A 17639-nucleotide genomic window follows, 5' to 3' on the forward strand; every position below is an offset into this window, starting at 1 on the left:
TTCTTCTTAAAGATTGGTGCGTGACATTGGCCATCTTCCAGTCTCTCAGGGATGGAGAGCCTGATTCCAGGGATAAGTTGCATATTAAAGTGAGAAGATCAGCAATTTCATGCTTGAGCTCTTTAAGAACTCTTTGGGTGAATGCAATCCTGGGCCAGAGGATTTGGTAACATTTAGTTTTATCAATGGCTGCCAGAACTTCTTCCTTGTCTACCACTATCTTAGCTAGTTCCTCGGATTCACCTCCTAAGAAAGCTTGGTTCCAGGTGCAGGAATGTTCCTCACCTCCTCTTGGGTGAAGACAGATGCAAAGAATTCCATTCAGCTTCTCTGCAATCTCCCTGCCTACACTTTAGCAAACCCCTTTGTTCCCTTTGTCATCTAACTTGGGCCTACCGCTTCCCTTGCTGGCTTCCTGCTTTTGGATGTACTTGAAGAACTGTTTGTTGCTGGTCTTGATGTTCGCAGCCATGCGTTCCTCATAATCCTTTTTGCCTCCCTCTCTTTACAGCTAACTTGCTTCTCTTTTGCCACCATTTGTGTTCCCTCTCATATTCTCCTTCATCAGTAGCCAAACTGGACTTCCATTTTTCTAAAAAAAGAGACATTTTCTTTTTTTCTGATAATTTCTATAAACCTCTCTTTGTTAACCATGGTGGCTTTCTTTTTTGGACTGGGTGCTGCCTTACTTCTAACCTGTGGAACACATTCCATCTGAGCTTTTATTACTGTGTTTTTAAATAACCTCCAAGCATCCTGGACAGTTTTGACTCTCTTTGATTTTTTCTCCTTTTCAGCTTCCTGCTAAGCATACTATCCCCCCCCTCCTCATCTTTGAGAAATTTCCCTTTCTGAAGGCGAATGTAACTACATTAGTAGTTGCCACTTGTTCACATGCTGAGATACTGAATCTGACAGCATTGTGGTCGCTGTTCCCTCATCGGCTCCAACAAACACTGAGCTTCCCTGCACCAGGTCCTGGGTCCCACATAGAATTAGATCTAGGGATCACATCTCCCCTGGTTGGTTCCACAAACCATCTGCTCTAAGCCACAGTCATTTAGCATATCCAGGGAATGCTCTCTCCTTACTATGACCTGAACATGCATTTTCTCCAGTTTTATATGGGGATAGTTAAAATCACCCATTACCACTACATTTTGCTTTTGTTGGCCTCTCTAATTTCTTTTCCATCTCAGGAATCCCTCTTGTGCACTTCGGTCAGGGGGCCGATAATATATTCCTAATATTAAACTGTCCTTCACACCTGGTATTGATATCCACAGTGATTCTCGTAGGGGAACCAGCTCCCCTTGCATTTTGTCTATTTTATGTGATACTATGCTCTCTTTGATGCTCAAAGGGTAACTCCACCCCCAATGCGCCCTATCCTATCCTTCCTATATAGAGCTCTGTAGCCTGGGCATATAACAGCATCCCACTGGTTCTCCTCATTCTTCACCATGTCTCTGTAATGCTCCACTATATCAAAGCGTCCCTCCTTCAAAACTCTGTACTCTAGTTCCCGCATTTTAGGGTCGTAATGCTTCTACTATTAGCATAGAGACACTCCTGTATACCCTGCTCTCTGTCCTTAACCTGGGATTTATGTGTTTCTACCCTCAAGTCTTTTGTAGACACTATCCCACCTTGTCACATGCACATTGCTATGTTCCTCGCTTGTATGTGGTTGATTTAGAATAGCCTCCCCTCTCTGTCTGCATCCCCATAGATCACGGTATTCGAACCGAAGTCACCTCAGCTCTTTGCTCGGCTTTCCCCAGTGATCAGTTTAAAAGCTGTTCTGCCACCTTTTTTTAATGCGTTGAGCGCCAGCAGCCTGGTTCCCTCTTTGGTTAAGATGAAGCCCGGGTCCCATTTGTGTACAGGCCTACCTTTGTCCCAAAAGGTTCCCCAGTTTCTGGACAAATCTGAAACCCTCTGCCTTAAGCTACCAACCTTCTCATCCACGCATTGAGACCCTGTATCTCCGCTGTTGCCTAGTTTCCTCGCCTCTGCTGGCCAAGTGGAATCGAGGTAGCATTTCTTGAGAATGCCACCTTGGAGGTCCTGGACTTCAATCTGGTTTCCTAGCAGCCTAAATTTAAGGCTTCCAGAACCTCCCGGCTACATTTCCCAATCTCGTTGGTGCCAATGTGGGACCACAACTGCTGACTCCAATTCCCCAGCACTGCTCCTAAAAGCCTATCTAGATCGGCGTGACATCTGCAACCTTCGCACCAGGCAGGAGCCCAAAGTCACCATGCGGTCCTCCCGCCTCTCACAAACCCAACTCTCTCTACATTTCTAATGATCTAATCACACCCACTACAAGGAGCCCCCCCCACCTCCTCAGGGGTAATCCTCAGTGCGAGAGGATAGCTGATCACCAGTTAAGGAAGGGATCCCATCTAAGGGAGCATCTTCCACCACCTCAGACTGGCACCCTCCATCCCCAAGGCCTTCATTCTCCATGACATCTGAAGAGATGTCACCTTGGGAGTGGGACCCGGCTGTTAGGTCCCTGAAAGCCTCGTCTGTCACCCTCTCTGCCTCTTTCAGCTTCTCCAGGTCTGCCACCTTGGCTTCAAGAGAACGCACACGTTCCTTGAGTGCCAGGAGCTCACTGCAGCGAGGGCACACCTCGCTGGTGGAGGTGGAGGGTGGCTGGCCTGGGAGCACCTGACAGGCTCCTGGCCTGGCTGCGGCTGCCATGCCCACCACCTCAATCAGAGGTCAGGTGGGGGCACAAAAACAAGGGCTTGTCACCAGTCATGGTTTTATGCTGGTATGCCTCTGGGAGGGGGTCGGCCTAGGTGGCCCCTTTCAGTTCTATATTTCACTTACTGACTGATAACTTATCACCCTTGGTATTCTTCTGTAGTCCTCTAGATATGAGGTGGATTCCCATGAACCTCAAAGGGTTTCTTATTGTGAAGTTATGTCAGAGCTTGGCAGAGGCCTATTGTCAGATTCCCAATGATGGAAACAAAGTCTTGTTAAAACAGTCCTTCATTCAGCATCTTGCGAACAGCGTGAAAAAGCCAGAACTGACTTTTCCCCATGCAAACTGTCAGTAATATCATTGAGGGTGCACCCCCCCCCCCATGTGAACCAAAAGCACAAATATGCAGACAGTGAGAGATAAAATGCAAGTCCATTAGAGTTGGCCTTGGACAACACCTGCTGGAGAAAAAGAGCAGATACACAATATCCAACTAAAATGTCCAAGCCCCAAAGATGCATCCCGTAGGCATCCTGGCATCTTGCTTCCCCCAGGGCCCTCCCCATGGTTTGCTTGGACAGGAATGATGGAAGTCCCGAATGAGCTTAGGAGCTCTGAAGTGAACAGCATCCACCCATTCATTATGTCCAGGTAACCAGCCTTCCCAGGAAACCAAATACTGCAAGCAGTTATGATAGATGCGAGAGTCATGTATAGAAGAAATTTCATATGCGCTTCAATATCCTGGCGCATAGACCGCCATCAGAACTGCTGACGAATACGAATACAGAATAGTCCGGGATGCCGGGACCGTTACCGCGCAGTCCGCCCCCTCTGGAAGGTGGGAAAGGGCATCGGCCAGTTTGTTTGATTTGCCCGGGAAGAAATGCACTGTGAAACGAAAGTGATTGAAAAAATCCGCCCACTGAATCTGCTTGGCGGTCAAATGGCCAGGTTTACAGAAAAGCCAAATTCTTGTGATCAGTCCAACTTGGAAGGGATGCCTCCGCCCCTTCAAAAAAAATGCTGCCAAACTAACAAAGCCGTTTTAATAGCACAAGTCTCTTTGTCACCAGTTTAGTTCAGGGCCAGAAAACTTTTTGGAAAGATAAGCACAGGGATGCAATTGACCAGAAGCATCCCGCTGCAAGAGAGATGCGCCAAGCGCCTTGTCTGATGTGTCTACATGGACTACAAACAGTTTGGAGAGATCGGGATGGTGTAAGATTGGCTCTGATGTAAAGGCGGTTTTCAACTAGTCAAACGCTTCCTGGCAATCATTAGTCTAATGCAACAGAGCATTCGGCTGTCCTGCATTGGGCCCCTTCCCCTTAGTACGTAACAAATCAGTGATTGGCAATGCTAATTCAGCAAAATTGGGAATAAAGTCTCAGTAGAAGTTTGCAAAGCCCAAAAAAGATTGTAGCTGCTTCCGGGTACGGGGAGGGGGCCAATTCACAACATCAGCGACCTTGGCTGGATCCATTTCCAACCCAGCGGCAGACACCCAATAGCCCAAGAAATCTAACTTGGACTGATGGAATTCACATTTGGATAGTTTTACAAAAAGAGAGTTCTTTAAAAGCCGCTGTAACACTTCCCGCACCAGTGAAACATGGGATGCCTCAACCTCTGTGTAAATCAACAAGTAGACCACAACTCCTTTATACAGTAAATCATCCAGAATTTCATTACCTAAACTCTGGAACATGCCAGGGGCCCTGCTTAACCCAAATGACATTACTAAATATTCATATTGGCCATAACGGGTATTGAAAGCAGTAGAATAGAATAGAATAGAATAGAATAGAATAGAATAGAATAGAATCTTTATTGGCCAAGTGTGATTGGACACACAAGGAATTTGTCTCCGGTGCATATGCTCTCAGTGTACATAAAAGAAAAATACATTTGTCAAGAATCATAAGGTACAGCACTTAATCATAAGGTACAGCACTTAATGATTGTCATATAGGTCTAGTAAGCAATCAGGAAACAATCAGTAGTAATGAAAACATAAATGTAAAATCATAAAATAAAATAAATAAAATGTCAGCACAGGCTATAGTCATACAGTCAAGTAAGTGGGAAGGAGATGGATAACAGGAATGATGAAAAAAGTAGTGGTAATTAATTATAATAAGTATATAATACAAATAGTTTAACATTACCGAGGGAACATTTGTTTAGCTGGAGTGATGGCATTCGAAAAACTGTTCTTATGTCTAGTTGTCTTGGTGTGCAATGCTCTGTATGCGACGCTTTAGAGGGTAAGAGTTTGGAAACAGCTTATGTCCAGGATGGTAGGGGTCAGTAAATATTTTTCACAGCCCTTTTTTTTTGACCCGCGGCAGGTACAGGTCCTCAATGGAAGCTGCGTTAGCAAGTAATTGTTTTTTCTACAGTTCTGATTATTCTCTGGGAAGTCTGTGTCGATCTTGTTGGGTTTTGCAGAACAAAACCACACAAAGAGTAGAGGTGCAGATGACAAGACTCAATGGATTCCTCTGCAGAACTGTATCAGCAGCTCCTTTGCAGTTTGAGCTTCCTGGAGTTGAAGAGAAAGAACATTCTTTGTTGTGCTTTTTTTGATGACATTTTGATACATTGACCATTTGAAATCGCGACGATAAGATGGAGCTCATAGAAACTTAAAGGTCTCACTTCATTGATACTGTGTTGTTCAGTATTGGCCAGAGAGTGAGGGTAGGATGGGAGGGTTTCTCCACTGAAATCTACCACCATTTCTACGGTTTTAAGTGTTCAGATTCTAGATTGTTCCAGTGGCGTTCCACGAGGCTCAGTTGTTCAACCTCCCGCCTTGCATGCGTTTCATCGTTGTTCAAATGACACCAATCACTGTTGTATCATCTGCAGAATTCAGCATTATTAACAGATGGATCGCTTGAGATGCAAGTCATTGGTATGCTGGTGAGAGAAGAGAAGCGTGAAAGTACACATTGCCTTAGGGGCCCCTGTGCTCATTTTTACAGGTGTCTGATGTAATTTTTCCTAGCTTCACCTGCTGTTTCCTCATCTGTTAGGAAGCTTCAGATCCACTTACAAATATGCTCAGGTACTTCCCCTAGCTGATTTAGATTTGATTTAGAAAGAATGCAGATGTTCATAATTTCGCCAGCAATTCTTAATCGCCTGACACGGTAAACCAGATCTCACGCAAATCCAGCTTCGTAAAAATACATCCAGTGCCCAAATTAGCTAGCAGTTCCTTTATGAGGGGCAGCAGATATTTATTGGTGGTAGATATTGCATTCAAACCTCGATAGTCTGTACATAATCATAACGAGAAATCCTTTTTTTGACAAACAATACCAGTGCTGCAAAACCGTTTTCTGCGCCTTCCTCGTTGGAAACAAATTTTTTTATTCCTACAAGAGTCTCATAAGCATCCTCGGTTGACCTTATGGGATAAGCTTTAATCTTAGGTAGTAAAAAATACAACTAGGGACCAATACAGTCCGAATCACAAATGGGGCAGGAGTATTGTATTCAGCCTCTTCAAATACCCGGCGCATAAATCCCGTAAGGCTGGAAACGTCCATCAGAAGTGAGGAGACATGGCTGAAGCTATAACTTATGCTAGAATCCAGAGCTGTAGTATGCTGCATTTCAGTACGTGTTATACCACAAGGTCACCATGAATGTCACAACATGATCAGTCCATTGAATTTTCGGATCATGATCAATCAGCCATGACATGCCAAGGATAATCGGACAATCTGAAATGTTGGCTATCACAAAACTCCTACGTTCCCAGTGGTCCATGCATTGAACCAGTATCGGTTCTGTAACGGGAAGTTACAGGGGAACAACTCCATGGACTTCCATCCATTTTAGGTTAAAACAAAGATTTATGCTTGGCAGACACGCCTGTAAATCCAAGTTTCCACAAAAACTAGGTGTATTAAGCAGTTGGAGCACCGGAGATCCACAGGAAGCATGGACTTTGAGCTTAGGACACTTAGGCCTTTTGACAGACGAAGGGTAGGGATAGATGACCACTACCCTCCGGCCTTCGAAAACACTAGGTGTTGTCCACAGCGGTCCTTGACCATTGCAAACCCGCACTATCAACATCGAAGGCAAATTGTAATCTGGAATTCAGGGGAGCGCAAACGCCGCGAGCACCTGAACCGGATTCCCTTGGTAACTGGTTTCTACGCTTTGAATTTGCGTAGGAGGCTTCTGGTTGTTTTGCAGAGCACGCTGGCCGCCATGTGGCCAGAGTTCGCAGTACAGAAGGTACAAGCCCAAGTGCCTCCATCAGCATTTTCGACTTAGATAGTTTTAGACGAGGGAGGAGGTTTCTTCTTCTGAGGGGCCAAGGTTTTTTTGAAGGAGCTAGTTTACCCTCGAAGATGGGGATTTTGCTTCATGCATCTGCGATCTGACATAGCTAACATGATCCCACTCCATTCAGAGGGTCTGGGGACTATCTTGCTGGAGCGCGACCACCACAGCAATTATTGATGCAGAAAGCCTGCTTTAAAACGCAAAAACTTTCACTGATCATCCCACCAGGGATTTTACTAGCCACCGCATTTAACGTTCTTCACAAATTCCACAAACGGTATGGGATGGGGCAGTATGTGTTTGTCAAATCAATCAATCAATCAATCATCCATCAATCAATCAATCAATCAATCAATCAATCGTCAATCAATCAATCAATCAATCAATCAATCAATCAATCAATCAACAATCAATCAATCAATCAATCAAATGTCCTTATGACAACATCAGTTCTTTCTTTGCCTCTTCCCCAACAAATGGGCTCTCAAAGCGACGTCGCAGGGCCATCATGAATTCTTGAAAATCACGCAGTCCGGGGCCACACCCCTCTGGAACAGACAGACCATACCATTTTGCTGCTATACCATTCCAGAACAGATCCCACCTCCATACACCTGCCCAAGTCATGGGCTGGTATTGACGGTCATGCGTTGCTGCTAACATATGGGAGTAATGGCTTGCACCAGAAACGCAGGAAGTTTCATTCTAAGTCTCATCATAACGGTGCCGTTAAAAAGCCATTACCGGGGAGCCTGATAGCCTGGCAAAGTGGTACCTCCCATAGGAGGCATTATGGACACCCGTGACGGTGGCTGAAAATGGAAAGCGGGTGGGGGAGGCTGGAGTTGATACCAGTGGAGCTGCTTAATAGGAAAAGACAGGAAGCTGCCTGCTTGCAGGTGGGAAGCTGGCATCCCCATGGGTATCGGGTTGCCGCACAGGAACGCCCTCTGGGCTGAGCTGGTTGCCCCTCCAGCACCCGGCCGTTCAGGGATCCGGTGATGGCAGATGGGCCTCCATCTCCCAAGCTGGTGCCGCAGACCCCCCATCCTACAGTGGTACCGCAGAACCCTGTCCCTCCGGCTGACACTCCAGCTGGGGGACCACCACCCCCAGCCCCGTCTGCAAGAACTCTGGCTGGGGACCCTCCACCCCCAGCCCCGTTTGCAGGTGGTTGCTGTTGAAGCTGTAAATGGGCAGCTTGAGCTTCCTCCTGAGCCTGGTTACGTTCGGTTTCCATGCGGGCCACCACCAGGTGTAACTCCATCAAATCCTGGTGCATCTGGTTCAATGCCCTCTGGTATTCAGCCCATTCTAATTTCTCCCAAACCACCTCTCGACTCTGGAAATGGCGGCACATCTCTGCATTGCCCGACTTTGTAGGTTCTCCCGCCATTGCTCCCGCTGGTGCCTTCGCCAACAAAAGCCGCGGCCTGGTGGCGGCTGCCCTCGCCCAAATCCAAATCAACAGGTGACTGAAGGCCTATAGTTGACAGCTGTTTTTCACTGTAACTCCAGTTAATGGGCAGCTAGAGTAACGAGGGCTTGCAGTAGCTCCCAGTCCTTTCCAGCAATAGATGAAGTCCGACTGTCCACTCGGCCAATTCTCCAACTCCCAGGTAATGATCACAGGCAGCTTCAGTCCTGATTTATCATTGCGGCGGTATCAGGATCTAAAATGTAACCAGCCTTGCTGGAATCAGAAGGAAAGTCCTCTCAATCAGGCTAAGCCATGTCGCTGAAGACAGCGAACCAGACCAGACAGGCCTTGAAGAAAAGCAATCAATGCATTTTCAAATCGCTAACTTCAGCTGTAGATGGAGTACGAAGAGCTCCATTAACAAAGGGAATTCCGGCTTAATGTCAGATTCTCAATGATGGAAACAAAGTCCTTCAGTTAAACAGTCGCTGTTTATTCAGCATCTATAACAGCGGAAAGCCAGAACTGACTTTCCCCGCTGCTAAACTGTCAGTATTACTCAATTGAGAGGGTGCACCCCCCCCCCCCTATGAACCAAGAACACCAAATATGCAGACAGAGATAGAACAAGTCCAGAATAAGATTAGAGTTGGCCTTGACCTAATAATCTTCGCTGGAGGAAAAAGGAGCAGAAACATACTACATAATATATCCAACTAAAATCCCTTCCCCCCAAGCCCCAAAGATGCAAGCGGCCCCAGCATCCCACAGGCATCCTGACACCTATGTGTTATATAGTTGTGAAAAATAATTCCTGGAAATAAAAATCTCTCATTTTTTCCTCTTAGGATTGCCAGATTTTAAATAGTGATTTTATTCCTAATCACTTCTGTACAGAGTAGTTATCTACACTTTTTATGTATTTTGCCTGAGGCTTATACAGTATATTTCTCTATATTACAGTATATTGCTGACATATAAGCCAAAATGTATTAGGACAAAAATATATATTTTATCAGCATTTAATGCATGTGACTATCCAATTGGACAGAAAATGTTCAAGAAACAATGATTTTTTTCAGATAATTTAGCTTCATTTCTACAGTTATACTTCATGTCATTTCTTTCATCAAGTTTTATTCGATTGAAGAAATTGCTTACCTCTAGATGCTTCCAGAACTCCTGATCTTTACAAACCAAAAATGGCACTATGGAAGTCTCCATGGTATGATCCGAAATGTGCTCTAGGGCAGGTGGAGCCGGCCCCTAAGGAGATGAAAGGCTACCCCGCACCTTTTCCAACCTGAAAAAAAAACACCCTGTCCCTCTATTTGCCCCCAGACTGGAGAACAAAGATAGCATTCTGCAGGAACATTTCTCCCACTGTCTCTGAGGAGCACTGTAATTGTAAGTGAAAACAGGCCCCGCCCCATGCCATAGCCCAAATCCAAAAACTATTTAGCAATACGAAATATGCTGGCAATCCATTAACGTTCACCTTCTTGTATCTCGTCTGGTTTGGCCCAGATATTCTTGATGAAGTGATTGTCTGTGGATTCCTCTGGTTTAATCTTGCCCATGTTGCTTCCTTTTGTTTTTGAGGAGTTTCAGATCCCCTCAGAGAGGGTTCAATGGCATCCTGCACTATCTCCAGACAGGCTCCCGGGCTGCCAGAGGCAAATCAGGCCTCACTCAAGAGGGCTGCTGCCTGTCTGCAGCAGCAAGAGACTGGAGGTACGTCAGGACAGGACTGGGTGGTTGGGATGCTCAGCCCCGCCCACGAGAGCCACTTGTCATAAGCAGCCCGCCCTCCTGCCTATCTGATCAGATGGGAAGCTTTGTAGGATGTGGCCACATGTTAAGCAACAGGTCATCTGGCTTCCATGATATTTTGGATACCAAACAATTAACATTCAGTTTTGGTTCTTTGTGTCTTTTGCATTGACCAAGCCTCTGTGTGTGAATCACATGCAGATTCAAGAAAGAAGCCCTGGGAAGAACTTTGATCACTTGAATGTTTTATCTATCGATCAATCAATCAATCAGAATTCAAAATGACCTGGACAGATTACAGAGCTGGGCCAAAACTAACAAAATGAATTTCAACAGTGATAAATGTAAGATACTCCACTTAGGCAGAAAAAATGAAATGCACTGATATAGGATGGGGGTGCTTGGCTTGTCAAAAGTATACATGAAAGGGATCTGAGAGTCTTAACAGACCACAAGCTGAACATGAGTCAGCAGTGCAATGTGTCATATTTGAAGGGATGTCATGTTGAAGAGGGAGAGAGCTTGCTTTCTGCTGCTCCAGAAACTAGGACAAGGAGTAATGGATTCAAGGTACGGGAAAAGAGACTCCACCTAAATGTTAGGAAGAACTTTCTGACGGCAAGGGCTGTTTGACAATGGAATGCACTGCCTTGGAGTGTGGTGGAGTCTCCTTCTTGGGAGATTTTCAAACAGAGGCTGGATGTCCATCTGTCAGGAGTGCTTTGATTGTGTCTTCCTGCAAGGCAGGGGCCCTGGCCCTGGTAAAATCATGGATTCTATTATTTTAATCACTGGAACATGTTCAACCAATTGGTATTGATCATTGGGACATCTTTTTTCCTCTAGAACCCCCTTCGACATTTTGATGCCTTTCCTTTTCATCCTTTTTTGTGATCTTCATGCCTGTTTTCTTTTTACGCCAGTGAGCCTCAATCTCCTTCCTGAAGACCAGCATCCCAAGCTGGCCGTGGGAAGCCTCATTCATGGCTTTTGACTGGAGGCACATCTTATATTGCTCGGGCGTCAACTCATCTAGACAGACCTTTTCATGCCAGAGGTGGAAAAGGCCCCGGGAAGGACTCCTGACCACAATGAGGTTGCTGCGAAGGTATTTCCGGTACAGGTGTACGTCTTCCCCTCCCCAGCCTTTAATTCCAAGATCAAATCCTCCTAAAAATAAAATTAAAAGTACCATCAAATAGCAATATGAAGCTAAATTCATCAGAGGAAAACACAGATTGGAAAAGGCATTTTGAAGGCCAGATGTTGTGAGAAATAATGTTTTATTATTTGACAACCATATCAATAGCCACTTCGGCTATTTTAGATATGAACCGTGCGGCTTATAAATATATATAAAAAGCACTAGCTGAAAACCAGTAATTTGAGGGATGAGTCAAGATGGTGACCAAAGGAAAGCCCATTTTCATATGTGCTTCCTTACAACTCCTGTCTGGGGCATCAAAATGCCAGGTGGGTTATTAGTTAACCTCAGACCGTAATCTTTGAGAAGGCCCCACTGACCAGTGTGCTGCAGAGAGGAGGTTTCCTTCCCTTTTTGAGGAGGCTTTCCATGATCTCTCGGTGACACTGAAGTCATCAAAGGCCATATGAGTGGTGTTAGCAAAAGTGCTACAAGCCATTCTAAAGTCTGCCTTTATGCTTTTTATCTGTCATCTGTTAATTAGAACTTATTCCTGGACTTACACTTCTGGAAATTCTCAGCTGAAAACCTTGGGCTCTTGGCTTAATAGACTCTGTGCTATCAACTTTATGAGGCAAGAATTGGCAGAGGGGCCACAACATTTGAAACCAAAAGATGCAATAAATGCATCTCCCAATAAACAACCACACAAAAAATCTCAAGGGAAGTAAGAAAAAGAAGGCAAAAGGCGAGGAAGGCGGAGTTGTTTTCATACAAAACGGACAAGTTTTTGAAAAATCTGAACAGCCTAAACTCATCTTCTAAGTGCACAAGTATTTTAATCATTTAAAGAGGCAAACAATAAATACATTATGTGTACAAAAACTCATAATTAAAAAGAACATGAACATATATTGACATATAAAAACCAGGGTAAAGTGTATAAAATGCAACATTTTAAAAAAGCAGTTGCAATATATATCAATTATTTGATCTTTCATGTACTTGAATAATTAAAAGACAGAAGGAAAGACATTTAATATTGAAGATCAGATTGTCAGAGAGTCAATATATACACCTAATGATGCTAAAGTGTATGTGTGTGTGTGTGGGGGGGGGGTAGTTTGTGTGTTTTTTGAAGATTTTTTTTTCAAGTATTACTAAATTTCCACAGAGAAGAGATTTTGGTTTTTGGAGATATTAATGGAATTTTAGACCTGAAAGAGGGACACTACATAAAGAAGTATTTCAGTATATGGAAATGTTAGAAGTGAAGGATACCTGGAGAACATTACATCTGGGTGGAAAAAAATTTCACATATTTCTCAGACATACATCAGTTTCACCCAAGAATTGATATGCGCTGGATTTTAAAAGCATTAATTAAAGGTATAGAAAATGTAGAAATTCAGCCAAGGACCTCAGCAGACCATAATCCAATTGAATTAACCCTGCAATCCTGGACAGGTGGGGGAGGGGGCTCAACAGGTGGCATGACCTGACCCCAGCATAAATAATGACAATTGAGACAACTTCCATCAAACAAACCAATCAGCTCATGGACAGTACGGCTGTAGCGGTCACACGAGAACTGGGCATTGAAACACCTAAACCCAAGATAAACCAACAATCAAAACCTAAGTGGAAAATTTGACTGGAACAGAAGATCAAAAAACTAAGATCAGATGCCAGTAACCTGAAAAATATGAAGGAACAAAGATTAAAAAATGGCAAGAACAATGAAAGAACTAACCAGAAGGTACTGGCTGGACAACTGAAGAAGTGCTGGAGATCTCACCAAACAACATATAACAGCCACAGCAAGAAAAATGGAAAGATATGAAGCAAGAAACATCCAGTACAGACAAAATCAGCAATTTCAATCAGACCAAAGGTATTTCTACCAAGGTCTCAACACAAAGATCAATGTTGAAAGCAAAAAACCAGAGAAAAATGCAACACTTCAGTTTTGGAAAGATCTGTGGGAAAACAAGAAGGATTACAACAAGAATCAAAAAAGCACAACAAAGAATGTTCTTTCTGCGCCAACTCAGGAAGCTCAAACTGCCCAAGGAGCTGCTGATACAGTTCTACAGAGGAATCATTGAGTCTGTCATCTGCACCTCTATAACTGTGTGGTTTGGTTCTGCAACCCAACAAGATCGACACAGACTTCAGAGAATAATCAGAACTGCAGAAAAAACAATTGCTGCTAACCTGCCTTCCATTGAGGACCTGTATACTGCACGGGTCAAAAAAAAGGGCTGTAAAAAAAAATATTTACTGACCCCTCTGCATCCCTGGACTTATAAACTGTTTCAACTCTTACCCCTCCTAAACGCCGCCGCTACAGAGCACTGCACACACTAAGACAACTAGACATAAGAACAGTTTTTTCTTTGAATGCCATCTAACTCTCTCATTAAACAAATAATTCCCTCGAGTAATGTTAAACTATTTATGTATTATACTTATTATATAATTACTGCACTACTTTTTTTCATCATTCCTATTACCCATCTCCTCCCACTTATGACTGTATGACTATAGCCTGTGCTGACATTTTATTTTATTTTATGATTTTACATTTTATGTTTTCATTACTACTGATTGTTTCCTGATTGCTTACTAGACCTATATGACAATCAAACATTAAAGTGCATACCTTATGATTAAGTGCTGTACCTTATGATTCTTGACAAATGTACACTTTTATGTACACTGAGAGCATATGCACCGGAGACAAATTCCTTGTGTGTCCAATCACACTTGGCCAATAAAGATTCTATTCTATTCTATTCTATTCTAAAAAGAAGGCACAGTGGATAAAAGATTTTGAGAGAGATGTTGGCCAAAAACAAATGCAAGAGCTGGAAATAACAACTGATATGATAATACATTGAATCAAGAAAGGGAAAAACTGGACGGCACCTGGACACGATCAACTGCACAGCTTCTGACTCAAATACTAACCAGCTTACACCTGACAATGCCCAAGCAGCTCAGTGAAACCATGCACCATGGTGAACTCGATGAATGGCTAACAACTGGGAAGACATATTTAATTCAGAAAGATGCAGTCAAAAGCACAACACCTGGAAACTACAGGCCAATAACATGTTTGCCCACGATGCTTAACCTGCTCATCAGCATAATAGCAGATAACATGAAGACTACTTGAAGCGAATAACATCCTGCCAGTGGAGCAGAAAGGGAACAAAAGGAAGAGCAGGGGTACCAAACGATAGTGGAGAACTGCAAGAATTGAAGAACGAACTTGTATTATTGCCCAGTGGTTGCAGGGAGGTCCCTTTTCCTTCCCCCTTTTTTGTGTCGCAAATGTGCAGCTATGCAGGTCGGATTGTGGGACAATCAGAATGGCTGCAGGGATTTATTTCTGTAAGCCTGCGCAGCTAGGCATGTGTTGCAGGATTTTTTTTTAAAGAAAAAGAAGCGTCTTTGTGTGAAGGCGTGAACCTGGTTCCAATTGCTTCCTGAACGGGTCGAGGGCACACACACGAACAGGAAGAAAACAGGTTCCTTTATAAGGACTGCAACTTGTGATACATATGCTGTGCGGAATCCACCATACTGACATTCAGAAGTTGACATTATTTGCATATAGGCCCAATCCCAAGGCTCCAGACAGTCTCGTTCCATGGATGTAAGGGGTTTTTTTTCTGGGGTCCAAACCCCCCAGTACATGTCTGAAGCTCCGCACCCCGTTTGCCCTTTTTTTTGTATTTTTAGTGTTTTTTGGGTTTTTGGCCTGCAGGGTGTGCAGTTTGTAGGCTAGCAGCACCAAAATTTCAGAGATTTTTGGGGAGACTCTCTTGATGATACCACCCAGGTTTGGTGAGGTTTGGTTTAGGGGGTCCAAAGTTATGGACTCCCAAAGGGTTGCCCCCATTGTTTCCAATGGGAGCTAATAGAAGATGTGGGCTGCACCTTTGAGGGTCCATAACTTTGGACCCCCTGGGCAAAACTTCACCAAACCTGGGAGGTATCATCAGGAGAGTCTCATAAAGATACCCTGAAAGTTTGGTGCTGTTAGCTTAACAATTTCACCCCTGACAGCAGGCACCTCCCAAATTTCCTCAGTTTCTCCTTTTAAATCCACCCCCTTCGGCATGGATTTAAAGGGAGAATCGGAGAGCCCCAGTTTAAACATTGCAAGTGATGCTGTTTCAGGGTGGGGGATAATCCACTCACAAACAGCATCACTTTCAATGTTGCTTTAACGGGGGACCCCAGATTCTCCCTTTAAGGTGAATTTAAAAGGAGAATCTGGGTTCCTTAGTTTAAACACCATTGAAAGTGATGCTGTTTGGCGGTGGATTCCAGCATCACAGCGGTCACCCATTGTGTGTGTGTGTGTGTGTGTGTGTGTGTGTGTGTGTGTGTGTGTGTGTGTGTGTGTGTGTGTGCAAAACTCAGATTTTGCACTGGGCTCCATTTTCCCTAGCCACGCCTCTACCTGGAGGGGAGGGCAGAAGGGACTGCTGGCTGGGAGCCCAGTCGGTGGGGTGGGGGGCGGGGGGGCAGGGGAGTCTGCCATCCCTGGCCTCGGAGAGCTGCTTTTATAAGCACTGAGGCCAGGGGCAGGGCTTGGGGAGGTGTGGCCACCCGCCCCAACCCCCCCATAAAAAATCTATGCCTACGTCATTCTCTCGTTCAATGGCTACTTAGCTTCACCAAGATACTATGTTTTCCTCTGCCCCTGGCTGCAAGATTCAAGTCCCAACATGATCACAACTCCAAGGGTTTTACTGCTCAAGAAAGGATGGAAGTTACAATGCCAAGTAAGAGAGTCCTCTGTCTACTGATCCTGAGCAGGCAGGCTGGAAGGGGGAACTGAACAGAGGCATAAAAAACCCCATCCCCAGGGAGAGAGAAATTCAGCCTTCTGGGGCAAAGCTTTTGTGCTGCAGTCCGGACTAGCAAAAGACGCAGAATAGACCCATCTCCCACTCCACAGACTAATGATCCTAAGACTTTACATTTATCTGGTGATCTGCTTTTGTGAGCCACCTTGAGGATCTTGTTTCTGGAAGATGGAATGTAAGCAGCTAAATAGATTCAAGCAGAGTAGCGAAAGCGGAACATAAATGTGACGCAGAGGCAGGCAGGTACGATCAGAGCCAGCATGGGAAGGTCAAGGGGTTAAGTAATTTCGAGTAAGCAGGTTATCATTTTTCTGTCCGGTATGATTATTGTATGATTCTACATGCAGGCTGCATAGAATCCTAGATATGATTTTTACATTTGAGGCATCAAGAATCCAAGACCGAGGTACATCCATAATAATAAAAAAATCAGACTGTCTTCCAGAGCAGGCAGCTCGACTGGGGGCCAATTTAATAGAAGTAAACTTTCTTACCAATGTTGATGAAATCAGAGCGGTATTGGCAAGTCATTCCAAATCCAAAGTCTCTCCAAAATCCAGTCTCCTTTTTAACAGTCTGCAAGAGAGAAAAAAATGTACATTGATTTGTGGGGAAAGAAAGAGACACAAAGAGAAAGAGACTCTGTGGCCACTCAACACAATGCTGTCCTGGGAAACTCTGGTCCTTCGGGGCTCCTGCTGCCCTCCCAGCTTGGTCCTCGCAGCCTCTACAGGCAACCAGAGAGATTCTCAGCAGAGTCTTGGCATGTCCAGACTTCATCCTGCAGCTGTTCTGGAAGGAAGTCATGAACAAGGCAGCAGTGCTGCTGCTGAGACAGGGGGAAATGGCAGCCACACACCCCAATCTCACTCTGCTTGCTGTCCCCTCTGCCCCCCTCCCCAAATGCAAAAGTGCTGGTGTGATGGAGACTGAGTAGTGCCTCACCCCCACCCCCCCATTTTCTTCCCTTATGCAGTGGTGCAAACTGCAACCCAAGAGGCCAAGGGCAGAGAAAGCCCTTTCAAGGATGCTTTGAATCAGAGGTAGAAAAGGGAAGCCACCGGTCATGCTCAGCCTCTTTACTGCAGGGGCTTCCCTGTGCGGAAACAACCTGGGGCTCCCTGTGCGAGGGCGGGGCTTTTCTTTTCACTATAAGCCCACCGGGGTGGGTGAGTGCGTGTGGTGGTGGTGGGGGCTCTCACTGATGCAGCCTCATCTCTTTGAAGCAGCCAGGCTGACACCAAGAGGCCGTCTGCAGGACAAACATCTGCCGGCACAGACAAGCCCAACTGGGGGGAAAAACTCAGCCACTGCCAAAGTAATATTAAAATCTACCCTTGCTAAAAGAAACCCCCTATTATCCAGTTCACAGTTTAT

General features: G+C 44.8%; 1 protein-coding gene across 1 annotated transcript in view; it reads right to left on the reverse strand.

The window, feature by feature from the left end:
- Positions 1–10897: 10897 nt before the first annotated feature.
- Positions 10898–17639, reverse strand: part of CSGALNACT1 (chondroitin sulfate N-acetylgalactosaminyltransferase 1) — a 30859-nt gene continuing 24117 nt past the window's right edge. Inside the window, exons 7-8 of the mRNA XM_048510650.1 lie at positions 16757–16838; positions 10898–11402 (exon numbers count right to left, since the gene is read on the reverse strand). Of these exons, the coding sequence (XP_048366607.1) occupies positions 11053–11402; positions 16757–16838 (432 nt within the window). The 3' untranslated portion in view covers positions 10898–11052. The remainder of the gene's footprint in view (positions 11403–16756; positions 16839–17639) is intronic.

Source organism: Sphaerodactylus townsendi, linkage group LG11, assembly GCF_021028975.2.
Source record: "Sphaerodactylus townsendi isolate TG3544 linkage group LG11, MPM_Stown_v2.3, whole genome shotgun sequence".
In the NCBI taxonomy this organism is placed as follows: domain Eukaryota; kingdom Metazoa; phylum Chordata; class Lepidosauria; order Squamata; family Sphaerodactylidae; genus Sphaerodactylus; species Sphaerodactylus townsendi.